The 27,476-nt window shown below is 36.7% G+C and overlaps 5 protein-coding genes and 1 long non-coding RNA gene across 13 annotated transcripts; 4 read left to right on the plus strand and 2 right to left on the minus strand.

Moving 5' to 3' along the window:
- Positions 1-156: 156 nt before the first annotated feature.
- On the plus strand, positions 157-1,843 carry LOC140842293 (uncharacterized). The gene is made up of 2 exons (XR_012120387.1): positions 157-427; positions 996-1,843. It is a non-coding gene; the product is annotated as an uncharacterized lncRNA (long non-coding RNA).
- A 1,264-nt stretch (positions 1,844-3,107) lies between these two features.
- LOC140842292 (O-methyltransferase 1, chloroplastic) lies at positions 3,108-7,861 on the plus strand. Of its 8 annotated transcripts, none has more exons than XM_073210067.1 (9): positions 3,122-3,225; positions 3,763-4,058; positions 4,317-4,638; positions 5,088-5,239; positions 5,327-5,447; positions 5,771-5,895; positions 6,025-6,153; positions 6,257-6,415; positions 6,544-6,659. In XM_073210067.1, exons 3-9 carry the CDS (start codon positions 4,395-4,397, stop codon positions 6,613-6,615), a joined length of 1,002 nt encoding a protein of 333 aa, XP_073066168.1. In that variant the 5' UTR covers positions 3,122-3,225; positions 3,763-4,058; positions 4,317-4,394; the 3' UTR covers positions 6,616-6,659. The 8 variants fall into 8 exon arrangements, with proteins under 8 accessions (XP_073066169.1, XP_073066168.1, XP_073066170.1 ...); XM_073210069.1 differs by lacking the exon at positions 3,763-4,058 and adding an exon at positions 7,764-7,861 and having other exon boundaries at positions 3,148-3,376; positions 6,544-6,616; XM_073210065.1 differs by having other exon boundaries at positions 3,148-3,376.
- Positions 7,862-8,530: 669 nt separating this feature from the next.
- On the minus strand, positions 8,531-9,329 carry LOC140842301 (uncharacterized protein At5g01610-like). The gene has a single exon (XM_073210081.1). It carries the CDS (start codon positions 9,235-9,237, stop codon positions 8,740-8,742), a length of 498 nt encoding a protein of 165 aa, XP_073066182.1. The 5' UTR covers positions 9,238-9,329; the 3' UTR covers positions 8,531-8,739.
- Positions 9,330-9,441: 112 nt separating this feature from the next.
- On the plus strand, positions 9,442-11,148 carry LOC140842300 (large ribosomal subunit protein eL18y). Its single transcript, XM_073210080.1, has 5 exons — positions 9,442-9,578; positions 9,647-9,736; positions 9,845-9,973; positions 10,403-10,585; positions 10,793-11,148. The coding sequence occupies exons 1-5, from the start codon at positions 9,576-9,578 to the stop codon at positions 10,949-10,951; spliced, it is 564 nt and encodes a 187-aa protein (XP_073066181.1). The 5' UTR covers positions 9,442-9,575; the 3' UTR covers positions 10,952-11,148.
- Positions 11,149-12,045: 897 nt separating this feature from the next.
- LOC140842299 (epoxide hydrolase 1) lies at positions 12,046-13,986 on the plus strand. Its single transcript, XM_073210079.1, has 3 exons — positions 12,046-12,716; positions 12,890-13,131; positions 13,558-13,986. Exons 1-3 carry the CDS (start codon positions 12,252-12,254, stop codon positions 13,802-13,804), a joined length of 954 nt encoding a protein of 317 aa, XP_073066180.1. The 5' UTR covers positions 12,046-12,251; the 3' UTR covers positions 13,805-13,986.
- A 291-nt stretch (positions 13,987-14,277) lies between these two features.
- On the minus strand, positions 14,278-16,900 carry LOC140842296 (probable pectinesterase/pectinesterase inhibitor 7). Its single transcript, XM_073210075.1, has 2 exons — positions 15,796-16,900; positions 14,278-15,034 (listed from the first exon to the last, which is right to left on the minus strand). Exons 1-2 carry the CDS (start codon positions 16,838-16,840, stop codon positions 14,346-14,348), a joined length of 1,734 nt encoding a protein of 577 aa, XP_073066176.1. The 5' UTR covers positions 16,841-16,900; the 3' UTR covers positions 14,278-14,345.
- Positions 16,901-27,476: the final 10,576 nt, after the last annotated feature.

The raw sequence follows: 27,476 nt of genomic DNA on the forward strand, positions 1-27,476 counted from the left end.
ACAATAAAAAATAATATTCTTAACATAAAAAGTAATACTTTTTCATAGATGACTCAAATAAGATATCCGTATCACCAAATACGATCCGTAAAACTATATTACACAAGTTTTTACCATATTATTTACACCAACGGAAATAACATAAATAGTTGTAACACCCCAAACCCTAGCCAATTAGATTTCGTAAATATATGTATATAAGAATTTAACTAATTAATGGGCTTACAAAATAAACCTTAATTAGTTGTTGGCCCATTATCTTGCATAATGTATACACACATATTTTTATAAATAAATAAAAAAAAAGAAGAGAAAGAGAACTCTACCCAAAGAAAATCTCACAAGCGCCGTTTAAAAAAAAAGGGCTTCTTCAGCCAACCAATTGACCAACTCCTACTGCCTAAGTTGTGCACACTTTTAATTCAAGGTTAGTTTGTATTTTGGGGTAATATTGTTAGTTGTTCTTCTCTTATCAAGGAAAACTTTAATACATATATTGATCTGGAAATAAGATTGATGGGTGGATTGAATAGAATTTGGGTTTGTCGTAGAATACAGTTTGTTAACAACTGATTAGTGACTTCAAAATTGGATTAACGTTAGTTTAGCAAAGTCATTAAATTTGTGATTTTCTTTATACGTGTATGGTTAAAGAGAATATCTTTAAACCACACATTCTGGAATTATGAGTTGTGACTGAATTGGTTAGTAAATTTAGTTGAAGTAAAAGTCTAATGTGTAGGAAACTTGCAATTGTTTTTATGTAATTAGCAAGCCTCAGTACCTAAATAAAAGTCTTGATCCCTCGGTCAAAGTAAGAGATGGTTGAATGTTACTGGTGTGATTTGGTGCAAACTAGATAGTCAAGTTTAATAATGACCAATCATGATAATAAGAAAACCAAATTGAAAGTGTCATTTTGTTTCATATTAATTAACCTGTGATATTATTGTGGGAAAATAATGATTATCTAATTAAATAACCTTGGTTTATAGATTTTGATATTGCTCAAGATTCCTGATTTAGTATTACATTTAAGCTAATAATCTCAGGTGCGTACAATCCTAGTCCGACATTATTTCGCAAAAGCTCCACAATAATGAATTTGGATGCATATTGTTGTTATCGATGCTTTATTGTTCCTTATTTGTTGGAATCCTGTATTTGGTTATGTTCTTGTGATATTTTGGATGTTCTGTCTGTCATGTGAACCACCTCTTGGTCCCTGCGGGTCAAAGTGCTGTATTTGGGATACACGTGAGTCATCTCTTGTTTCCCTATGGTCAAAGTGCTGCATAATGAGGTCCCGTTGTGGATGTTGTTCTGTTATGTCTCTGTCTGTCATGTGAGCCACCTCTTGGTTCCTGTGGGTCAAAGTAGTGCATGTGGGGAAGTATACGAGCCACCTCTTGTTTCCCTATGGTCAAAGTAATGCATGATAGAAATTCTTATCTGGGTTCTATCATTCTGTTATTATCTCGTTCTGTCATTCTATTTACATGTGTATTATTATTTATTTTTGTGAAAACTTTTGTCGTTATCCTTGAGATCGAATTAGTGGCTGGATACATGAGTATACTTAATAATTTTGTTTTCAGGTAATAATCTGAATGAGGAAGATGAATACGAATATATAGAAGAGATCATTGAGGATGATGATGACATAGAAGATGTTCCATAGATTTTGGAGACTTGAAGTCTTTCATTTGAGTTCTTTTAGGATTCGTGGATTTTTTCTTTTTAAATATTTTGGCTAGTCCTTTGAAAGATTGATTTATTTACTCATTGACTTGTTTGAGAGATTGACTCATTATTTCCTTTTAGTAAATAAGTTATGATTCTTTATAAATTTTTGGACTTGTGTTGATTATATGGGTTATCGGTACTTTAAACAAGGTTTGACCTCTACAAATATTGTGTGGGTTTGGGTGTGCAAAATCCGGGCCTTACAATAGTCGTTAATAAAATATTTCTTGTTATCATAGTATATTATCATCACACTGCATCCAATGACATAAAATTACTCAGATATATGGGATCCATGGGAAGATGCAGACCAAACGTGCCCGAACAATTTTGGATAATTGGATTCTCCTCGATAATCATAGAATTTACTTTGTGTATTTGATATGATTATTATTTTTTTCACCAAGGAAGCCTAAAAAAAATATTGTTCTTATTTCGAACATTATATTGAAGGGACATAAGCCTTTTAAAATAGCTCGTATGAGTGGGCTGACCCAAAAAAAAAAGCTTGTAGGACTATTACTCATTAATTTCGTGAATAAAACCATGACAATTAATGGTTAAGTTAAGGGTAAATTATCTTTAAATCTCTAAACCCCAATTAGTTTTGGGTCGTAGTAATTATTTTGTGAGACGAATCTTTATCTGTGGGATGGATCAACCCTACCGACATTTACAATAAAAAGTAACATTCTTAACATAAAAATCAATAATTTTTCATGGGTGATCTAAATAAGAGATTCGTCTCACAAAATACGACCCGTGAGACTATCTCACACAGATTTTTGCATTGGGGTCGGTCTCTGTTAAAGAAAAAATGATTTTGTATTATCTGATCCAAAATAAAAATATTTTGCATTCTATTGACACACATATCTTTTCACGGATGAAAATATACAAAACATCGAAAATATAATATTAATGTATGATATTTGAGTACTTATTACATATTTGGTACATAAAATAAAATTATGAGTATAAAACTAGAACAACTTTATTAATACGGACATTTATTATACATCTTTTGGTACAATATATTTATGATATGGCTCAAATTCGATATAAAATCATTTAATTATCTCATGTAATTTTTTATTTTATAGTTTAGTTTTAAATTATAACATTGCATACACGTAAATAAACAATAAATAAATAAATTAACTATTTAAAAATTCATATGAAACTATTTCACACGTTAATTTTGTTAGAAAAAAAAACCTTGACACAATCCATAAAATATATCACATTCTTATGTTCAAAGTTTTATTTTTACTTTAAAAATATTTTTTTAAAATTATATAATAAAAAATATTGTATAATATAAATTGATTTGTGGGATATAAGACAACTACTCAACATAATTACTATTAAAAAATTTAAGATAAAAAAGATTCCCTCGGTGTAATTAAAAAGAATCAGGATACCCCATCCCCTCCTATTTCAGACTACCACATTCAATCGAATCATTTATCATTCCAGGTGAATTTGGTGTATATGAGTGCGTATTAGTGTTATTCAGCTCTGGAATTGGAATTTTTTTGGTGAAATCTGTAGTTTAGAGCTTGTTTCGATGCATAGGCTTAGTGCTGATGTTTCGGATTTGAAATTGTTTCTGTTTCTCCAACGGCAGGTGCACATTATTCATGCCGTTTACTTGTTATGGGATGAACTGGGATTGTTTATTTTTTAATGTTTAATTTTTGGATTGCGGGTGTTTGTGTTTTTTCTGGAGCAAGTCGTTTGTTTTGTTTGTATTTTTCCCTCTTTGTCGAGTTTGGGTAAATTTTTGTTTCACTATTTGGCCGAAGATTGTAAGATACGAACCAGATTGAAGTTAAGGACATAGATCAAAAGCAGTTCCCGCTTCTCCCAAAATCATGTTAAGGACATCTTCCGTCGTGGTTCCAAGGAGTCATAAAGTTAGGAGTCCATTTGTCACCCAGATTTGATATTGGGAGTTCGTTAGTTTTTATCTCTTTTCATTCATAATTTCTTCAGCTGGTTTTTCATTCACAGAGATGTGAGGGTAGATACCAAGGCTGCAGATTAGTTGGGTGATTTGGGATCGCCGCAAAAGAAAATTGCTTTGGTTTAGTTCGATGGAGATCAAACTAGAACATTGGTGAAATGACTGCAAATTGAGTTCGGGTTCTTGCTTCAATAAGGAAGAAGAAGCTGAAGACGTTTTGTTTTGGTTTGTTGGTATAGAGCCCGTCTCTGATGCCATGAGAATTTTAAGAAGAAAAATGGATGGAAGCTCTATATATCCAAAACTAGTTGCATCTGTCAATCTCTAATTGCATCAGTAATGTGTACGATGATCCTTGATCTGAATATAATGAATTTTTTCTTGATATGCTCCTTTATTAGTGATAATCATGCCTTGATCTTCGTAATTATCCTTAACAAAAGGCAGTTTAATCAATTTCAGAAATTAATCTTTATATTTTAAACAATCATACATAAAATCTATTAAATATTTAAGGCATAAAATTGCAAATTGGTTGGGCATCTGGCATTAAAGGCTAAATAAGATGAATCTAATGAAATATTTGGATTTTGTGCTCCAGGGGTCTTTGATCTTGTAGCTCGAGAAACCATTTCTTCCAAAAGCTCAAATTTGAAGGAAGCGTGTAATCAATAGTTTTATGTATCAATATCCATCTAATCAAGTGATGAACCGCTGCAGTTCTGCACTCACTATGGTTGTTTTCTCGTGGTTTCCACATCCCATGGCTGCTTTATGTTTGCGGCACGTATCGCTATTCTATGCTCCCAAGACAATAAGAAAATGTGTTATTAACGCCAAGCTGGAGACCGAAAAAGACGATTTGTTATTCCAAAACGCAATGCAACGTGCTTCTCTTCGTCTCAAGGAGACCCTTCGTGCAGGCACTGTCTACTCTATATGCGCACACACCCAGAATCAATCATTGTTATTTGCATGCTTTTCATTCAATTTCTCCGAGTACCTTCATGCATCTTTATTTGTCAAGGACTTTGCAGGCACAATGGTGATTTTTGTCAGTAGGATGAGGAATATATGATCGTATGTGTGACCTGATTTTGTACGTTATTGCTGAATATGTTAAAAACTAAATTTTTTGATGCATGAGAAATGCGACTAATATATCATAGTTGTCTCTGTTATCTTTTTACCATGAACGGGTTTTTGAACTATCTGTATGTTTAGATTATTTGTTATGAAATTCAAATGAAACCACAGTCTCGTCAGAATGAAACGCATACATTTCGTGTCAGATATATGTTTTTGTGCAGATGCTATAACTATGATTGTGCAATGAACGTCCTCTGTTTGTGTTGGAATAATGCTTTTGCAGATCCTCTGTTTGTAGATCCATACATTGAATGCCTTTCACCTCCTGATATTCTAGCTGATGCAACTTGTGGTCTGCACAAGCACTGCCTTGCTACCAAGTTTATTGATGACAAATTGGTCAACGTGATGAGGACAAACGAAGAGCTTAGGCAGGTATTACACTGGCGCGTGAAGAATGCTGAATGATTAGTTTCCAAGGTTTTGAAGTCGTGTGAATGGTCGTCCTCTGGCACGTTGTAGGTTGTCTTGATGACTGATGGAATGGATACACGACCTTACAGGCTCAATTGGCCAGCATCAACCATAATATTTGATGTGTCTCCCGAAAGAATATTCAAACAATCAGTACAGAAACTCGAAGGTATGTATGATGCCACCTTTTCTTCTGCAATTCACTCTATTTATTGATGACTACCAAAGCTTAGAATTACATAATCAAGGTGGGTAAAACTCGAAGCTATGGTATCATATCTTGGTCATGAATATGCATGCATATCCTAGTTTATATTAAAATCTTACGACCTTTTAACAGAGTGGATAAATTGACGCAAAAGGAATTTGATCATTGTATGATATTATGAACAGATATCTTTGTCTCGAATAACATTTTAGATCATTTTTACTTTAGCATCTTTCAATGAACAGTTACACTTCCTAACCCTACTTTTTTCGGAAAACAATCAGATGTTGGGGCTAAGATTCCGAGAAGGTGCTTGCTCCTTCACGTGCCATCTGAAACATCTGACATTCAGCAACATTTACAAAGCAAAGGATTTAATGGTTCCAGACCTAGCGTCTGGGTTTTCCAGGTGATTAAGCTTGTTCATTGGGTATTACAGTAATTTTCCAAAATATAATGCCAAAGCTAAAGCTTTGCGCTTGATCTTACTATATCTGTTTTAACATACATAAATGCTGAGTTATGTTTATTACTGCAGGGATTTCCAATAGTGAGTTTGGCTAATTTTAAAGATATTTTAAACGTGGTCAGTAATTTAGCGACGAAGGGATGTCTCTTGTTTGGGGAAATGCCTGTTTGGTTGGGCGATATCGAAAATGGAACCACGGTTAGTGAGCTGTGTGTGTTGTTATTTAAGGGAAACACCTATTATTTTGCTTTCAATCCGTCTTTACTGATCAAAATATCATCTATTTGTTGCTTGATTCAAGTCCACAACGATGATCGATAAGCTCTTCGTGAGACATGGTTTGCGGGTGGAGCTCCTGGATTATGAGGAAGTTGCCCATAACCTTGGGAAAGAATTGGCAGGGGATAGATACATCAATACGCTTTTTGTCGCAGAGAAGCTGCAATATTCTGACGATCAGGTTAAGAATCTCTGTTCTTGTCGAACTCCTCTATCCATAATTTGTACTGTGTTTCCATTGTCTCGATAGATCTTTTCGCATTTAGACCATGAGTACCGAGAGTCATGGGGTCTTTAATCTGTTTACAGATGTCATTTTGGAGGACAGAGTTCCAAAGGATAGAAGAAGAAGGTGACGAAGAAGGATTTGAAGAGCTCTGAATGGACTTTTCATAGTTTTTTTTTTTGATGATAAGAGCTTGTAATTTATTCAAATCAAAGGAGAGAAATGTTTACGAGTTTACAAGCTTAGTCAACCAAGTTGGAAACTCACCGTTCACCCAACTAAATGGTGTAGGAGAGGAAGAAGAAAAAGAAGCTAAAGCGTTAGCAATTACATTGGCCGATCTTCTAACATGGACAAGATTATCCACTGCTACGCTTTTCATCATCTCTTTGATTTCAGAAATCCATATTCCTTCGTAATCTAGGTAATCCTCCTCACCAAAGACTGCTTGCTTTGAGAGAAGGGAGTCAGTTTCTATGGTTACCGAAGTGAGATTCTGTTCCTTGAGTTCTAGAATTCCATATTTGATTGCCAATAGCTCTGCCCCAAGTACTGACGGTGGTTGGTTGATCTGTCGACCAAAGGCCAGGATGGCCTCCCCGTTAGATCCCCTAACAATACCTGCAATGCCGAATGATTGAGAGTTAAGGTTGAAACATGCATCAACATTCAATTTCCAGTGATTTTCCATAGGTGGCGTCCAGTAGAGGGCAGGGTTCTGAGGCTCTGGTTGTGTTGTCACGTGTAGGGATCTTTGCGCTTGCTTGTAGTCTTTAAGCCACCCAAGCGCCCAATGTATGTCCATTCCTGAGATGGACGATAGATTTCCATGATATGCAGTCTGCCTTGCCTTCCAAAAGGCCCATGTATATACTGCCAAGTTCTCAAAATCTGTCTTGGTTAGAGTCCATTTTAGCCACAAGCAGATTTCTAGTGTGGGTGCATTTGTTATCTTCTTTATCCAGGACCAGTAGGTTGTTTGTTTCCATACCTCTCTGCTTTGGTGACAGGTAAAGAGAGCATGAATCGTGGATTCCTTTCCGAAGCCACAGTAATGACATGTTTCTGCGGTTGGTATGTGGTGCATTTTCAGATTGGATGCTGTTGGAATTAAGTCCTTGGAGAGTCTCCACCAAAAAATGCGAACTTTCGGAGGCACCGAGATCGACCATATAAATTTCCACCATCCTTCGAGCATATTTCTGGACTGATTTTTTGGACTATCATAGAACCCAATTGCTTTTTGATATCCTCCTTTTACAGAGTATCGACCTTTAGAGTCAAACTTCCAATACCGAGCATCTGGACTTTTCATAGTTTTATTGTTGCTTGAACCAACACATTATTCCTCTCAACTATGTTATTATCACACGTATCGAATTTATTCACTGTTTTATATATTGTTATAATTAAAATGAAGATGTTTATTAACTAAATTTATAAAAAAAATAATTAAAATAAATTTTAATAATGTAATTTTAAATTTCACGAAATTTTGTGATGAGAACTCGAAAAATAAAATAAACGTGGTTAATAAATTTGATTTTAAATTATCATTAATAATAAAAAATAAGTGTTTAAAAAATCTCAAGAATAAAACATATAAAAAAGAATAAATTAATTAGTTTTGTAATATGTATTTCTCAATTAATTATATTTCAAAATCTTTAAATTGAATCAAATATTATTAGAATTTCATAAGTTATTAAAATAATAATAATATTTTGAATATATCTAAACTTTTGCTAGTCATGTTTAAATATCACATCATTTTTTAAAATTTTACAAAAAATTACATCATCACCGAATTTTTATAATCCATAAAATCGCAAAAATTCAAGAATCAATTCATCCCCTAAAGTTCCCCTTAATATTTGGATATATATCCTTGGAGAATAAAACTTAAATAAAAAACTTATAATCCAGATACATCAACCCAATCATATATCAAACTAACAGACAAAGGTAATGTCAACAAAGGTAAATGTAGCAAGAAAACATCAAATTCAGTACGAAAAGGGAAATTACGGAATCGAACAGATTTAGTAATATCAGATGATCAATAGCATATACTGTTTTTATTATTATTATTATTATTATTATTATTATTATTATGATAAGTAAACCTAAGTCCTGAAGAGCTTATTGACTAAACCTAATTTGAAATGGTAATTTAGCCCCAAATCTCGAAATCCAAGCATTTACGAACTGTACCGTGGAGTGATTCGGAAGCGACATGGATAATTTCATTCGGAGCTTCATATCGTCGGGACAGCCGATCATGCTTCCAGAAGAGGGAGGAACCTATCGAAGCTAAATTTGCCCAGCTTCTCTCCATTCACGCAGTCAAAACCACAACCACATTGTGGGCTCTCCTCGAAATTATCAACCGGAAAAGAAGCAGAGGCGATACCGACAGAGAGATACAGATCATCGCCGTCCATGGTCACCTCCACGATATTTATCCAGAAAAACAGTATTTTGACTTGAATACCTTTCAGGTTCTTTATCCTCTTGTACGAGATCGTGCCGGTGACTTTGGTGCTGTACTTCAGATTGTATCCTTGAATCGTGAAGCTGCAGGTTTGGTCCAGATGAACCTCGAAATTCCCCGTGCTGGGGTCTAGTTCGTAGCTAGTCACGCCTTTCGGCAGCAGGCCCACGGGAAAGTCGTAGGATTCGAGAACTTCGTAGACAGTTATCAACGACTCTTCGTCGGCGGCTGTAATCGCCGGAGAAGCGCAGAGGAGGCCAATTGTTAGGAGTATGAATATCATGGTAGCTGAGATAATTACGATAACGTGTTGATTTTCGAGAAGTAGCTTCGAGATTTGTTTCCCAGAATTTATTTAGTGCTGAGTGGTGAGAACTTGTTTTATTATTATTATTATTATTTATTTTATTTTATTTACACGTATTTGAATTAATGACGACATCGTCTCTTTTTCGCGAGTATTTGTCAATTGAGATAGTGACACGAAATGACTTTACCAGGCCTTACTCAAGATGGGCCTTAATGGGCCGTTAGTTGTCTCCTGCATGCCCTCATTCGCACTATATAAATCGACAAAACCCTAATCGAATTAAACTTCTCCACTCACCAGCAGCAGCCGCCATGGTACGTTTGCTGATTCCAAGTTTTTACGCGAAATTCATTTTTGGTTACCGACTAATTTTGATATTCAGGGTATCGATTTGATCGCCGGAGGTAAGTGCAAGAAGACCAAGCGAACGGCTCCTAAATCCAATGATATATACCTTAAACTCCTCGTCAAGGTTTCACCTTTTCTCTTTCATGATTTGCTTTTTATTGAATCGTTTGAAGATATTAGATTCTGGAGATTCTAGTATGATTTGATTTGGTTGTATATATTGGCGCGACAGTTATATCGGTTTCTGGTGAGGAGGACCGGGAGCAGGTTCAATGCGGTGGTGCTGAAGCGTCTGTTCATGAGTAAGGTCAATAAGGCCCCGATCTCTCTCTCTCGTCTTGTAGCTCACATGAAGGGAAAGGTATTCTTATTTCTAACTTTTTTGTTGCGGAATCGGTATTACTTTTTTAGATCCTAATATGTGGTTTTCTATTTGTGTTGATGTTGACTGAATTGATATGCTCAAATCGGGAAAATGAATATAGCCATTGATAAAACTTTAGAGTTGAAATGTTCTAGAGGAATATATTTCTAGTGAATGCAGGTAGCACGGCTAAATTTTAAGGTTTAAAAATTTTAGTATGAGTCAAGACTCTTTCATGAAAAACAAGAACTTTGAATGTGATATAGTTGCTAGAAGTTAAGTCTGGCCAGATGTTTTAGGGATTTATAACAAAGTGAATCGAATATTTGTACCAGGCTACATGGGTTCATCCAGTTACTCTTTCATTAAATGCTGCATATCTTAGTTCAGTTTCTATTTTTTTTATAATATAATGATAATTGACAGGAGGACAAGATTGCAGTTATTGTTGCGACAGTCACTGATGATCCTAAGATACATGAAATCCCGGCTATAAAGGTGACTGCCCTTAGGTTTACAGAGACTGCAAGGGCGAGGATCGAGAAGGCAGGAGGAGAATGTTTGACTTTTGATCAACTTGCTCTTAGAGCTCCTCTTGGCCAGAATACGGTGAGAATTTTGAACTTTGCCGATTCCAGTTATTTTTTGTCGGTTATGTACTTGAGTAGTTGACGTTCGACAGTCTTACATGTATTGCGATAGATGGTGTGTTATATAATGGTGGTTCTTCACTTACTATCGTAATATAGCATGGGATCGAAACTAAAACCTTGTACTAGTAGAACTCTCGAGTGATTATTGAGCTGTTGTGATCAGGTGCTCCTGAGGGGCCCTACTAAGGCTCGAGAAGCAGTCAAACACTTTGGTCCAGCCCCTGGTGTTCCACATAGCCACACCAAACCTTATGTACGAGCCAAGGGAAGGAAGTTTGAGCGTGCTAGAGGAAGAAGAAACAGCAGAGGCTTCCGAGTTTAAACTAAAACGATTGAAGGTTTCAAGGTTTCGTAGCCCCTGGTGCATTTTCTTGAGCTTGTTGATTCAGCTTTCGGATGCACTTGTTCTATTTTTTTTACGGTACTGTTTTATCTGCATTGCGTCACCCTCTGAAATTTGGTGAGAACTTGTTTAAGAAACAGTTTTGATTTTTGAAATTATTATGACTTTCGTGATCATTGAGTCTGATCCTGTCAATTCCTTTTAGCTGTGGCATTAGTGATCGTTATATTTTCTCAATTCCTTGTCTCCAATCCACCCTAAACTCGAGAACTCGAGTGGCCCCAAAAGAAAATGGGAAATTTTTTGTTGGGACCATTAGGCTTTTAACTTGTATTTCTAAACTCAAATGCGTAAACGACTTTTCTCTTTTTTTCTATATATATTATGTAGTTAAAGTATAGTCAGGTTGACGGACGAGCTTTTATTTCTATAAAAATATTTATGGTTCTATCTATTGTGGGGGAACTCCTGGTTCTGAACATGTTCTATGCCACACGAGAATTTCGGTATATTTAGAAAAAAATTGCTTGTGTCAATTATTATTATTTTTAAAATGACCTCTGCAAGTGTTTGAAATATATTACATAAAGTATTTTTAAAAAATAATAGTTGAGGAAGATCAGAGAACAAAATATCCGAGAATTTCTCATGTCTAGAGGGGAGATTGGTGGACTTCCGACGGCACGGATCTATGATAGATAAATATGTACGTTTGAAAAATGACACCCGCGTCTGTTGGGCTTTAATGGCCGTGATATGGAATTGCAAACACTTGTCCACGGAACTGTGGGTGGTCCATGTGCTCTCTCCATGCAGGCTCCTGGTTTTTATAATGTTTCAAGACACGAACAAGGTGGCTTCCTCAAACATGGGACGACGAGTAATGAAAATTCTTAAATAGCAAACTCAATTCATGAGGCGTGAAATTATATTTACAAAATGGTCGTTGTAAACAGATAAGTACGAGTTAATTTCTTTCCTTTTTATTTTTGATTTGAAATGAAACCCATTTCCTTTCTCGTAGGGAGGTGTTTTAGGTGTGAGGCCAAATAAATTAATAATAATAGGAAGAAAATTAAGAATTTGAGTCTTCAACTAAAAATTTCATTAGTGAAAATCTTTTGTATCATTGAACCAATGATCGCATCCTTATCACACCATTCCCTAGGCAAATCAAGCAGGAAGACGAACGATAAGGTCAAAATCCTGTCTTTAATATAATCCGGCAGATATCAGTTCAGTCATTACAGTCAAGAATCCAAAGAAACACACCTCAATCATGGACAAAATCCAACACAGAATCATTCAAACCAACGGTATCAACATGCACGTTGCTGAAATCGGGGAGGGCCCAGCAATTCTCTTCGTCCACGGCTTCCCCGAGCTCTGGTACTCGTGGCGCCACCAGATGTTAGACCTCTCCTCCAGAGGCTTCCGCGCGATCGCCCCCGATCTACGAGGATTCGGTGATACGGACGCGCCTCCCTGCGCCACCAGCTACACGGTGTTCCATATCGTGGGGGACTTGGTGGGCTTGCTTGATTCTTTGGGACTGGACCGCGTGTTCTTGGTTGGCCATGATTGGGGCGCTGTTATAGCATGGTACGTTTGCTTGTTACGCCCGGATAGGATAAAGGCTTTGGTCAATATGAGCGTTGTGTTTCAGCCGAGGAATCCGAAGAGGAAGCCTGTGGAGTCTATGCGCGCGATGCTCGGAGAGGATTACTATATTTGCAGATTTCAGGTACTGAGAATTGACTCCCGTTCACTCTATTTTGGCTTTTGCGGTAACTAGAACATTAGCCATGTCAACCTGAACTCTAAATTTTTTTTAATCAACGGAGAGTATAGTATACACACAATTGGTCAAAATATATACATATTTTGGTTAGACGACGCATTGGTCTCTTTGTCTAGGAACCAGGAGAAGCGGAACAAGAGTTTGCTCGTGTTGATACTGTAAGATTGATCAAGAAATTCTTAACAGCACGGAACCCAACTCCTCTTCGTGTTCCTAAATCAGTGGGATTTGGGGGTTCACCTACCAAGCCGATCTCAATGCCTTCTTGGTTATCAGAAGAAGACGTTCAATACTATGCAAGCAAATTTGACCAAACCGGTTTCACGGGTGGATTGAACTACTATCGAGCAATGGACTTGTAAGTCTAACTCGGCATTTGATTTCTTCTCACAAGCTGTAGGCTTTCTTCAGTTTATATTGGTGGGATCCTTTTATATGCATCTCTCCTTTTTCCAATGGATCACCCTCACTCTGTTCTTCTAAATGTCTAGATTATAGTTTGCTGTGCTCCTTGATTCATGTATATATTGATAGAAATATGATACATTCCTAAATATGCCATTTAAAAGGACATGTTGCACTGCCCCCACGCCGCATCTCATTGTTTTGCTATCTGTCATTCATGAAAACTCATCAAGTATCAACAAAGTCAGGATTGATTGTCCATTCAGTCACGTTGACCGGCATATGCTTAAGGTTTTTAACGCTAGGATTTATCATTTTCTTTGTAGAATGAATTATTTTTTTCTAGATATTCATTTATTTTTTCCCTTGATGTATGTAGAAACTGGGAGCTAACAGCTCCGTGGACAGGAGTGCAAATAAAAGTTCCTGTTAAATTCATTGTTGGTGATCTTGACATCACTTACAATACCCCTGGTGTGAAGGAATACATTCACGGTGGTGGCTTCAAACGAAATGTGCCCTTCTTGCAAGAATTGGTTATCATGGAAGGAGTAGCTCATTTCATCAACCAGGAAAAACCAGAGGAAACCAGTGAACATATTTACAGCTTCATCAACAAGTTTTAACTGGTTTTTCTTGTAATCTTGTGGTCGATCTGGATAAACAGAGTGAAGTTTATTTCGAACTTGCATACGACAATATCTATAAGGAACAAACATTTATGGCTGGGTTGATGTATTCAAGAGTTCATCTCAATGTTTTAACAAATATATTACCATGCTAGAGAGAAATTGGTGGTGGCCACTCATTCAAGAGTATTTTCTTTTGAAGTTTGGGGAGTGGAGCTTAGATTTTACGGATCTCATCTTGAACTCGAGATGACTGACATCACATATTTGGGAAGATTAGGTTAAGAAGCTCATGATCACATATTAAGATCAAGATTTCAATAAGGTCGTTTATTTTCATATCTTTTATTACAATAAATAACGTTTTCTGGATTGCTTCATCAACTGTTAAAACCTAATTATAATACCAATAAAAACAAAGTTGTGCTTGAAGAATACCGATGTATATTTCTTATTAATACAGTTTAGATAAACAATTAGAAATTTTGGAATCAATGAACAAAAAATAAAGGCTGAAATACTACAAGAATCTTGCATGCTATAGCCCACTTTTGTATGGCGCCCCTGTTTGAGGAATCCAATCTTGTCCCATGATAAAAGAAGACACTGTGAAATTAGCAGCATCAGTAGAATTAATTATATGAAATCCAAGCCAATTCACTCTACTGGATGTATTCGATCCAGGCCCCCTATTATCATACTCCGCATAATACGACGTGTTCAATGCAAAATCCCCTGACCACACGCTCCACCCCGCCGGATTGATCAAACTCCCAATATAAGATTGCATATAAACTGTTCTTGAGTATTCTTTCCATGGTCTACCTAGATAAGTTTTGATAGTAGTAATACTATTAGCCAAATCGTCGGCGGCCTGGATCGTGCAGTTTTGGATAGAAATCCCCGTATTCTGGTTCGGGTCGGTTCGGCCTTGAGCCGTGATGGCGTTGAATTGATTGGGCATCGGTAATCTGGGGTACATGTTGCAATTCTGGAAAACGACTGCTGCGTTCCCGAATATGAAATCTACTGTGCCGTAGATGTCACATTCCCTGTAGAATTGTCGGAGTGAATGAACGTAGAGGGTGTCTTGATAAGCCTCGAAGCTGCAATTGTAGAATGTAGATAAATCAGCCCCATTGCGAACCGCAACGGCTTGGTGCTTGATTGCTCCGGCTGTGTTGCGGAATGTTATGTTCACCGCGACGAAGCCTGTTCCGACCACAGCTGAAAGATTGACAAGGAAATAAGTAACCGTGGGTCAGAGTCGGAATGATGAAAGATCAAGAAATAAAAACTCTCAGATTCTCACAGCACTTTCGAGGCTTTCCTCTACTTGGGATTAAGATTCCTCAACTCGGAATAGAATGATTTAAACAATGAGTTGAAGCCCCTATTTATAGAAGATATTCTGCACATGTTAATAGGTGTGAATGGACGGTGGCAGCCATTGGAGAATCAACAATGGCTGCACCTACCGTGGACCTTCTAGACGGTAACTGGAGACTTCCAATTTGAGTTCTTCACGATGGAAGATCAAGAATCGTTTTTTGACATCTGAAGATCAAGAATCTAGCAAGCGGTATATTCTTTTAATGAATAACAAAAAATATAGAAATAATTTTCTTTTTCCATGATGTATTGTAAAAATCGATATAATATATCTATTATTTATTGTAAAAATCGATATAATATATCTATTATTTATTCAGGAGAAATATTTCAAATCTATTATTGTAAAATCTAGGAGAAATATTTCAAATCTATTATAGAAAATTCCCAAAACATCTTAACTATAAAATTTTCAAATTAAAACATATTTAATTTTTTCATTTCTTTGATGACCTCTTGCGCTCGTACGAATAATTTAGACAATCGCCTAGGGTAACAAATCAATTGTCAGACAAAATGTTTTTTTAAACAATTATTATTATTATTATTAGAATATTTATTATTTATTCAATTCACGAGACTATTGATAAACTTACCAAAGGTGGCAGAATTAAACGTAGTCCAGCCATCAAGAAAGCTATGATTTCCAGAAATAATCGTCTGATTAATCCCATCACCGATCATCATCACGTACCTCTTGTTCTTCCCAATGGAAACATATTCTTCATACAAACCCGCTGTAATATATATCAGAAAATATCCAACAGACGCATCTGTGTTATTCGGAGCCGCATTCAGAGCATCGTTAATCGTCATGAAGTTCCCAGTTCCGTTATCCTTGCTTACGATCACGATATCGTTAACCAGAACTTGGTCACCTCCATCGCTGCTTGTCTGATTCTGAAGCAGCCTCCTGTTATTATTATTCACTGTCCGAAAAACTTCCTGGCTTTTCGAGGAAGAAAATCTCAGGTTCAACCGCCCGTTTTGAATTTGCAGATGCTTCCTTTTAGGGTCTTTGATGGCGGAATTGTTCTTTTTCTTGTTCGGCACCCAACCTTTTGTGAACAAAGCTAAAGAAACACTATACAGCCTCGTGTCATTCGAAAGAGGCATCAAAATGCCTTTCCGGACACTCCAGGTCGAAGCTGTCGCCTGAAGTCCGTCGATACAGGTCTGCGTGTTGGTTAAGATTGCACTGAGGAGAGTTTGAACATCGTCGGCTTCGAGTACGTCGAGGAATCCGGATTTTCGGCTTACGGTTTCGAAAGAACTTGTTAAATAATCTATGTTACATTCTGCTAAAAATTTGCAGTCTTGAAGAGCACGGATTGCAGTCGTGGTCAAGTTCTTCGAGTTGCCGAGGTATTTCATGATGAGGGAAAGGAGTCTTTGAGCTGCGGAGAGAGATTTACGGACTGAGAACCTGCCGTAGTCGTAGACATTAGACGAAGAGTTACCGGATGGAAGCACGGTGTTGCAGAAAGAAGGGTCTGGGGTGGATTTGCACAAGGTTGAAGGAGCTACAGGGTTTGAGGGAGGAGTATCTGCGGAGGATAAGAAGAAAAAGAGAAATGGAAATACAAAAAGAATGAAGAATATATCATTAAATATTGGAGAATATCGAACACTTTTGGCCATCGAGCAGATTGGAGATCGAAGATATTGAAATGGAAATGAATCGAAATAATTCCAATGGTATATTTATAGTCGAGACTGGCTAATTGATGAACTCCACCTATAACTGTTATCAAGCTTGTAAAGAGCCCGATGCTTGTGGTTTTAGTATTATATATCACAAATTAGACGTGTTTAGTTTATACGTATGAATAAAAAAAAGTAAAAAATTGTGTAAGACGATCTTACAGGTCGTATTTTATGAGACAGATATCTTATTTGGGTTATCTATGAAAAAATATTACTTTTTATGTTAAGAATATTATTTTTTATTGTGAATATCGATAAGGTTGACCCGTCTTACAAATAAAAATTCATGAAACCATCTCACAAGAGACATACTCATAAAAAATGTATTTTTAGTATAACTTTAAAACTCTATAGCCAAAGAACAGATAAAGATTAATATAATAAATTTAAGATTAAATGTATAAATTTTATATAATCATATTCTAGTCATATTTAATTTTCTCTATAAATAAATAATGTTTTTTTAGTAATATTTGAATTTGAAAGTCAAACGAATGCTTCGGGTTCGGCTTGTCTTGAAAACGCGTTAAGATCTCGAACGACATTTAATGCGTAAGTTGTTTGTTTTTGTGTTATGTTAATTGGACTTTTTCTGGTGGGGCTAGAACACTAAGACATTGTTCAATTTATAGATTTTACCAACATAAAAGGTTAGATTTTTTAAGGATAATTAGGTGTGTTATATATATATATATATATATATATTATTCGACGACTTATAGTTTAGCTGACATCAATTAAGTAAATAACTGATTATTAACATATATAAATTTATGCATATAGGAAAACAGAGACCAAGCACGTTAATAACTGAAAATTAATGCATAAACCAAAATATTGGCTAATCAAGGGCATATTTTAAAACCTTTTTAAAAAAATATTTGAGTTTAATTAACACTAATATTCTTTTATTTTTGCTGGTTTTAGAGTCAAGGAAATTGATATTTTAATATAAAAATTAAAAGCAGTTCAAATTAGTCCACCAATGATTTATTATTTCGTTTAAAAATTTCAACAATACCTGCTGAGCAGATGAGCATAATTATTAATTAAATATAGAAATGTGCCAAAATATGCCTACATTGCGGATACATTATTGGAGACTTCAAAATAAGGTTAGATATCTATACATCCATCAGGGGTTAACAAATGTTACAGCGACATTCTTTCTCTCCCTATTTCAATAATATTAGATCATCTGGCTTTTGAACATTTTTATGAAAATTGACATATATGTTATTGATCCAATGACTAACATTTTCTCATATTCTAGAGAGAAATTCAGGTGTTTTTTCCCCTTTTTTTAGTTGAAAATATCTTTCTCATATTCTAGAGAGAAATTCAGGTGTTTTTTCCCCTTTTTTTAGTTGAAAATGTTGGGATATCAGGGAAATAAACGAGGTAACATCGCAGCGGAACATCATAAGTGATATCAACAATAAATAAGATGGACACCAATATTTATAGTGGTTCACCCCAAGATTGGGCTACGTCCACTCTAAACCTCTCAAGGAGATCACTTCTTTATTAATAACAAAGAAGACAAGAGAATTGAGAATACAAAGTATTTCACTCAGAACACTCTGATTTTAACACTCACTTTCTCTCCACTAATCCTATTCCTTCCAAGGATAAACACTCCTTAAGAAATCTCACACTAAATCCTTTATCTCACTTCTACACTTATGATTGTAGATGAGAGGATTTGTGTTTTTGGTGTGATTTTGGAATGAAGAATGGGTGGGTATTTATAGGAAAAGTTTAGGGAAAAAACAAAAAATAAAACCTCATGGCTTACCTCATTATTTTTGACTAATCAACACATGTGTTAATTGTGTTGTTGAATTCCAAAATTGTGTGCTTTGAATTCAAATATGGGTGGCTTGATTACTTAGCAATTCTCCCCCTCAAGCCCATTTTGTGATTCGATCAAACCTGCAACAGTTCTACAGTATTCCAACTTCCATTTCGGCAATGTCTTGGTCATCATATCAGATCCATTTTCATCTGTGTGAATCTTCTCAAGTTTTAACAACTTCTTCTCCAATACATCCCGTATCCAATGATAGCGTACATCAATATGCTTTGATCTTGAATGCATTGAAGGATTCTTTCCAAGATGAATTGCACTCTGACTATCACAGAACAACTTATATTGATCCTGCACAAAACTTAATTCCTCCAAAAACCCTTTCATCCATAATAGCTCCTTGCATGCCTCAGTTGCTGCAATGAACTCCGCTTCAGTGGTTGATAATGCTACACACTTTTGCAACTTTGACTGCCATGACACAGCTCCCCCTGCAAATGTAATCAGGTATCCTGATGTGGATTTTCGGGAGTCAACATCTCCTGCCATATCTGCATCTGTGTAGCCTACAAGCTCAAGTCTGGATCCTCCAAAACTCAATCTATGTTTAGAGGTTCCCCGTAGATATCTGAATATCCATTTTACTGCAGCCCAATGTTCCTTTCCCGGTTTTGAAAGGAATCTACTCACTACACCTACTGAATGAGCTAAATCCGGCCGAGTACATACCATGGCATACATCAGACTTCCAACAGCTGAAGCATATGGAACACTTTTCATTTCTTCTTCCTCATCCTCTGTAATAGGACTCTGCTTTGAGTTCAACTTGAAGTGGTTGGCAAGAGGACATCCAACCGCTTTGGCCTGGTCCATGTTGAACCTCTGAAGTACCTTCTCAATATACTTCTCCTGCGACAACCAGGTCTTCTTGGCATATCTGTCTCGATGGATTTCCATGCCAATAATTCTTTTTGCTGGCCCCAAGTCTTTCATTGAAAAAATCTTGCTTAGTTGCTTCTTTAGGCCTTTGATTTCAGAAGCATCTTTGCCAACAATCAACATATCATCTACATAGAGTAGAAGCACCATCAAATCATCATCAGAGGTATCTTTGACAAACACACAATGGTCTGCAGTGGTTTTCTTGAATCCCTGTTGAGTTAAAACCGATTCAAACTTCTTGTACCACTGTCTTGGTGCTTGCTTGAGACCGTACAAACTCTTCTTTAATCTGCACATGAGGTCCTCTTTCCCCTTCTCTTCAAACCCCTCTGGTTGCTCCATGTAAATTTCTTCCTCCAAATCCCCATGAAGGAATGCGGTCTTGACATCCATTTGTTCCACCTCCAGATCAAGCTCAGCTGCTAACCCTAGCACAATCCGGATGGATGTCATCTTCACCACAGGTGAAAATATTTCGTCAAAGTCGACCCCGTGTTTCTGTCCGAAACCTTTGACGACAATCCTAGCTTTGAATCTTGGTTGACTACTGTGTTCTTCGTGCTTCAATCTGAACACCCACTTATTCTTCAAAGCTTTCTTGCCTTTCGGCAACTTCACCAGCTCAAACGTCTCATTATCATGCAATGATTGCATTTCTTCTTGCATAGCCTCCATCCACTTATCCTTGTGTTCACTGGTAATAGCTTCCTCGAAGCTCTTTGGTTCTCCCCCGTCAGTTAGCAGGATATATTCATTTGAGGAATATCTGGTTGAGGGTCGCACTTCTCTTCCAGAACGTGTGGTCATTGTACCACGAGAACTTTCTGCTGGTGGTTCACTGTGAACACGAATCTCATCATCATCTTCATGATCGTTCTGCAATTCTTCATCTTCAACCGGTTGTGGATTTACCGTTGAAGGCCACCATTCCAGATCTTGTTCAGATCCAGAATTCTCCTTTTCCGCAGTCTCCAAGAATTCATTCTCCTGAAATATGGCATCACGACTTCTTATAGGCTTTTTGAGATCTGTATTGTAAAACTTGTAACCAAGTTGATCCTCGCCATAGCCTATAAATATGCACTTTCTTGTTTTGACATCCAACTTCTGTCTTTCATCTTTTGGTATATGAACATAAGCAACACAACCAAATACCCGCAAATGATTATAGGAAACTTCTTTGCCTTGCCACACCTGCTCTGGGACATCATAATTGAGAGGAACACAAGGTGAGCGATTCAATATATATGCAGCAGCAACCACGGCCTCACCCCAAAATTCCTTAGTCAGCTTTGCATGTGAGAGCATGCTTCTGACTCTTTCTGCCAAAGTTCTATTCATCCTCTCAGCTAATCCGTTGAGTTGTGGTGTCTTTGGTGGTGTTGTTTGATGTCTGATTCCGTTCTTTTTGCATATCTCATCAAAGGATCCAATGTATTCTCCTCCATTATCCGTTCGAATACATTTGAGTTTAATGCATGTTTGCCGTTCAACCAAGTTTAGAAAATTGTTGAATGTTTCCGCAACTTGGTCCTTGGTTTTGAGTGTCCACACCCAAATTTTCCGAGAATGATCATCGATAAAAGTTACCCAGTACCTCGCTCCTCCGAGCGACAATGGCATCGGACCACATAGATCTGAGTGCACCAGATCTAGAATTTTTTCTGCTCTGCTAGGAGGTGAACTTTTGAATGATATCCTGTTTTGCTTTCCGGCTAAGCAGTTTGTGCATTGTTTCATATGAACCTGCTTTATACCGGGCAGAACTTGCTTGCTCACAAGGCGTGTAAGATTCTTTTCACTTATGTGACCAAGACGTCGGTGCCACAACTCTGTTGAGTTTTCTTCCTCTGCGTAGTTCACTCTTTCGGAATGATTTTCCTGAACTACATATAGCTTTGACATCTTTAATCCCTTTGCCACCACAAGTGATCCTCTTGAAATCTTACATACCCCATTTCGGAAGGTTGTACAGAAACCTTCTTCATCGAGTCTTTCGACCGATATCAGACTCAGGCGCATATCTGGCACATGCCTGACGTCTTTCAGGATCAGTGTAGAGCCATCCACGGTAGTCAAGCTCACATCTCCTTTTCCCACGACTCTGGATAAGTCGTTATTCCCCATCCTCACCACACCAAAGTCTCCTTGTGTGTAGGATGTAAAGCATTCTCTTCGAGATGTGACGTGGACTGTTGCTCCACTATCGATCACCCAACTAGTTACTTGAGTTGCCAAATTTACGGACTCCTGCTCTAGCTCGTGAACAACATTGAACTCGTCAATGGCGTTTGTTTGCTCATCATCGGTTTCATGTTTGTTTTTCGGTTGCCGACAATATTTTTTAATATGTCCGTTTTCTCCACAGCGATAACACTTTACGTTGGCATATCTCCCCGAGGACTTGCTTCTTCTTGGCTTCTGATTTGTGTTTTTCTTGATCTTGCTTCTTCCCCTTGACTCAGCAGCCAAAATATCTGACTGTGAGGTAGAGGAACCTTGAGATCTCCGCCTCATCTCTTCATTCAAGATGCCACTCTTGATGAAGTCCATACTCACGGCTCCTCCTGGTGCTGTGTTCGTGAGTGATACCTTCAGAGTCTCCCAAGACTCTGGCAATGAAGCTAGCACAATCAGAGCTATCACCTCGTCATCAAGTTTTATGCTCATACTTGATAACTGCTCCACGAATCCTTGAATCTCGTTCAGATGATCTGCGACCAGAGTTCCTTCTTTGTATCGAACCTGGACAAGCTTGCTCAAATAGAACAATTTGTTGTTACCACTTTTGGAGGCATATAGTGTCTCCAACTTTGTCCAAAGCGTACGAGCATGTGTCTCGTTAGAGATGTGATTATACACGTTGTCATCGACAAATTGTCGGATGTACCCGCAGACTTGCTCGTGCTCGAAGTTCCATTCAGCATCTGATTTATCATCTGGTTTAGACTCGCTGAACACCGGTAGGTGCATCTTGGTGACGAATAGAAGATCTTTCATCTTACTTTTCCAAAGTTGATAATTAGAGCCATTAAGGCTAATCATCTTGCTTGTGCGTACCTCCATCTTTTGTGAATGCTACCAACGAATAATCGTCAAAGCCTGAACACAAAAGAACCACTTCCCTAATACTGTCTAGAAAGCCTTTTCTGATGTGGAAGTTCAGACTAAGCTGCAACCACAGAGCATACGAGGACTTCCTATAGTATTTGAGAATCTAGCTCTGATACCAGTTGTTGGGATATCAGGGAAATAAACGAGGTAACATCGCAGCGGAACATCATAAGTGATATCAACAATAAATAAGATGGACACCAATATTTATAGTGGTTCACCCCAAGATTGGGCTACGTCCACTCTAAACCTCTCAAGGAGATCACTTCTTTATTAATAACAAAGAAGACAAGAGAATTGAGAATACAAAGTATTTCACTCAGAACACTCTGATTTTAACACTCACTTTCTCTCCACTAATCCTATTCCTTCCAAGGATAAACACTCCTTAAGAAATCTCACACTAAATCCTTTATCTCACTTCTACACTTATGATTGTAGATGAGAGGATTTGTGTTTTTGGTGTGATTTTGGAATGAAGAATGGGTGGGTATTTATAGGAAAAGTTTAGGGAAAAAACAAAAAATAAAACCTCATGGCTTACCTCATTATTTTTGACTAATCAACACATGTGTTAATTGTGTTGTTGAATTCCAAAATTGTGTGCTTTGAATTCAAATATGGGTGGCTTGATTACTTAGCAGAAAATATCTTTATAGAGCTAAGGGGAGGTTTGGAACCTTAGTAGCAGAATAGAATCGTTCGTGCTTTTTTTTTTTTTTTAATATACGGTTAGTAAGTATTTTTACATCTTGTTCAAAACAACGTGAACATTTTATACAGAACACACCAAAAGTACTACTATCAATATAGCATAGAATTATCCGTCGTCTAAGGGTCCAAGTCGTCCCAAGTGAAAATAATTTGTTGCAGACGGTATGTCATTGCTAATTTTTAAGTTTTTTTTTTTTTTTTTTTTTTGGTATTTCCCATAATCTAGTATAGTAATGTACACAAGGGAATCCCGAATTTGACATATATCCATCCATCCTGCTAGTATTAAAGATATATATTATTAAAGGAAAAAGAGTCTATTTGGAAAATAAATTAAGATCAGCCATATATGGCATGTAAGAAGTGCCAGAAAAACTTCCAAAGCAAATCAAAGTTTATATAATATAGAGTACCAAAATTAAAAATTACAGGATAAAATATGCGGGTTTCTCTCTAAAATTATATATATTCACATTTCATAGCCACACACACACACAGAGACATATATATATATATATATATATATATATATATATATATATATATATATATATATGGGCAAAATAATTATTAATAAACAAAGAATATCAATTAGATAAAGAGTGTGTTGTTTGTAGGTAATGGATGCCTCCCTAGCTTATAAATTAATTATCTATTATATAAAGCTTCATGACTATACATATACATATACATATATATACATATACATATATATATATATATGTGTGTGTGTGTGTGTGTGTGTGTGTGTGTGTATATACACTGATTTCATAAAAACTTTGATTTGCTTACATGGTAATAGTCAAAACCAAACTTCTGCATGTACTAACACGGAAATGGTAGCTTCTTGTCGATCAATAGATCGCAAACTCAAAATTTTACTTTAGAAATATAATAAGTTTTTACAATATGATTATTTAATTTTTCATGAATATTAATTTTTTTAAAATATTATCATTATTTTTTTTAAAAAAATGTAGTTTAATCTCGGAAAAAAAATTTACCGGGGTGCTCAAAAAAGTATGCCCTTGACAGGCTGGCTGGAATAGTTTGTAATTGACTTTGTTTCGGCGTGGTTCCTTGTGTTTTTGTCTTTTGTTGTACAAAACAAACCACCGACGCTTCATATTTTACTGATTATTACCTCATTGGAGTCAAAGATCTCGAATCATATGCATTATGTTGAATTATTCAACATATTTTATTGCAGAAGATAGAGCTGGTTCAGTTGAAGCCATGGAGCGGAGCGTGGATTTATTTATTATTTAACCCCTGCTGGACGTGGATGGATATATTCACATTTAACTTCAAACAGTAGTGTAGCTAGGGAATGTATTAAATATATATTCAAAATATATTCTGTTATTTAATATATCATCATCAAATTAATGAAAAAAAGTTGAATATGTAAAAGTTTACTTAATTTTTGTTAGATTCAAATATAGATCCTTTCATTGCATGACAGCTTTTAATTTGAGAGGAAAAAAACTAGCTAGGAATATCGATAAATGCTTCTCGATTCGGATATATATATATATATATATATATATGTAAGAGACTTTCAACAAATTGCTTCACACAAGGCCAATGCACAAGTTACGGTCGAGCTATCGCTTCGCCTCGTCCGGTCGGTTGAACTCCAGCCCACCTCACCCTTGTACTCTCGTCTTCATATATATATACTAGAAGAGTCGGCATAGCTCATTGTTCTAATAATCAGATTGAAACTAGCTAGCTAACTCGCAAAGATGATCGAGCATATGCTGGCATGTACATGCATGCGTATTAGTCGAATCGAATATCGGAATTAAGTTCATTTCTGGGTATATGTTATCGACTACGAGCGCCAACAACGCGCGACTGAAGGCAGCTAGCAATGAATTAATGGGTCACACAAGCACGAGGAATTGAATTGTTCCGCCGCGTAATGATTGACTTGTTGAAGTTCAGTTTTAATTTATACCATACATTGCATTCTATTCACATTAATAAATGAACCTTGATTTCACTAATCTTTGATAATTAGCTACTTGTCATACAACAAGTATGACAATGATAAAGAAAGCTAAAAATTTAAATTTAAATTAGATTAGATTATATTAGATTACATCTAATTAACAATTTTATATTTTTCCGATCTTGTTGTTACTACTACACCCGTGGGTTTTGAATTATAATTATTTATTATGTACGAGATTATATTCTCAACTGTTATTGGTGATACCCTGGAAGAGTTAGGGTCGTCATGGATAGCCCGAATCATAGTAAGTTTGCAGAAAGATCTTATAAGTAGCCGGGCAGGTAAGTGCTCGTGATGTTATTTATCCGAGTATGTCTCGGTAATAGTATCACACTCGAGTACATAAGTATGTGATATCTTATATTTGGTAATCATTACTGTCAGAATCATATGGATTTGTCGTGTCAGAGAAGTTGTCAGAATGTAGGGTATGAGCAACCATTTTTGGAGATTCTGTACAATCGGGATCATATCAGATTATTATCAAATTTCGAAATTGTATGGGATAAAAGATTTAATTTTTGAACATATCACGGATAGATCACGATTTGAGATAAAAGATTTAAGCCAGATTTCATCGCGATATCACTCGATCACGATAGCAGCCAACCCTTATAAATAGGAGGGCCCTGTATTTGAAAATCACACCTCTTTCTCCTCCAAATTTTCGAGAATCCCCCTAGTCCCCTTAGGAGTTTTCGAGCACAGCGAAGCGCTGCCGCCGTCCAGCCAGGGAAGTAGGAATTTCGAAGAAACCTAGTTTTTTTAAGAATTTAAGGTAAGTGGGCTGTTTTAAATTTCGGTTTTATGCATATGAATTTTCGGTTTTTGGTTTAAAAATGCGATCGAGTACCGTCGTTTTGTCTATACGTTTTTTTTACGAAAGTTGGTACGTCTTTTATTGACACTGTGAGAATTCCCTGAAAATGGGTGGAATTCCAACATATGGCCCCTAACAGTGGGATAGAACTGTTTTATGGCCTCGCCCCCTTAGAGGATCAAAACTTAGGGACTGATATCAGTAAACCATGAAAGGTGAAAAATCGCAGTGTTGTTATGAATATTATGTTACGATTATGAAAAGCATGCTATGTTATGATTCGAAATTGTTATAAAATGTTATGTGGTATTCAAAGTCCCCCATTTACTGAGTATTCCCAAAATACTCACCCCTTACACACTTTCCCAGATAAATCCGAAGAACGGGTTGAAGAAGAAGAATCTGAACAATTTTGGGGATGTTGAATTTTCCGATTTAGTTTAGTTATGTTATTTTACTTTCAATTTTATGTTAGACGCTTCCGCAGATTTATTTTAATTCAGTTGTAAAGACATCAGTTTTTGAGAAATTATGAATAATAAACTGGTTTTCGGTTTATACTGTGCTACGAGGCTGGTTGTTTTTAATTGTGTGATTGATAAACAACGCCGGTGTCTACTAACCCCGGTCTCGGGGCGTGACATTTTAGTGGTATCAGAGCCGCCAGGTTCATAATCCGAGTGGTAAAAATCGAGTTTCAAAAAAAAAAAACGGTAAATTTCGAAAAATTTCGGCCAAACAGGCCCTTAGTGCGCGCGCCGCTTCTCCGCCGATTCCGGCCGCTTACGGTACCCGTTCTTCGATCAGAGACCAGTTCCAGAATCGACTCGACGAACCGAACAAAAGCCCTCAATTAATTTTGGATTTCGTCTTCAGGTGAAACGGGAATGTCAGATCTACGAATTTGGCGTACGAACCCTAACGCCGAATATTATTTCGTCCAATTACCCTACCAAACCGACTCTGAGTTTCAATTAATTTGACCCAAACAATCTATGAGCCATGGGTAACGTTCCCCAAGAACCAATTTTGAGATCGGATCAACCAATCAGAAACGCCCAATTTAAAGTGAGTCAACCGACCCTTATGCCCACGGCCCAATCGTCCCCCAGGAGGAATATATTTCTCGCGAGTTACGGCAAAATTAAGT

This window comes from Primulina eburnea, chromosome 10, assembly GCF_022965805.1.
Source record: "Primulina eburnea isolate SZY01 chromosome 10, ASM2296580v1, whole genome shotgun sequence".
Taxonomy (NCBI): Eukaryota; Viridiplantae; Streptophyta; class Magnoliopsida; order Lamiales; family Gesneriaceae; genus Primulina; species Primulina eburnea.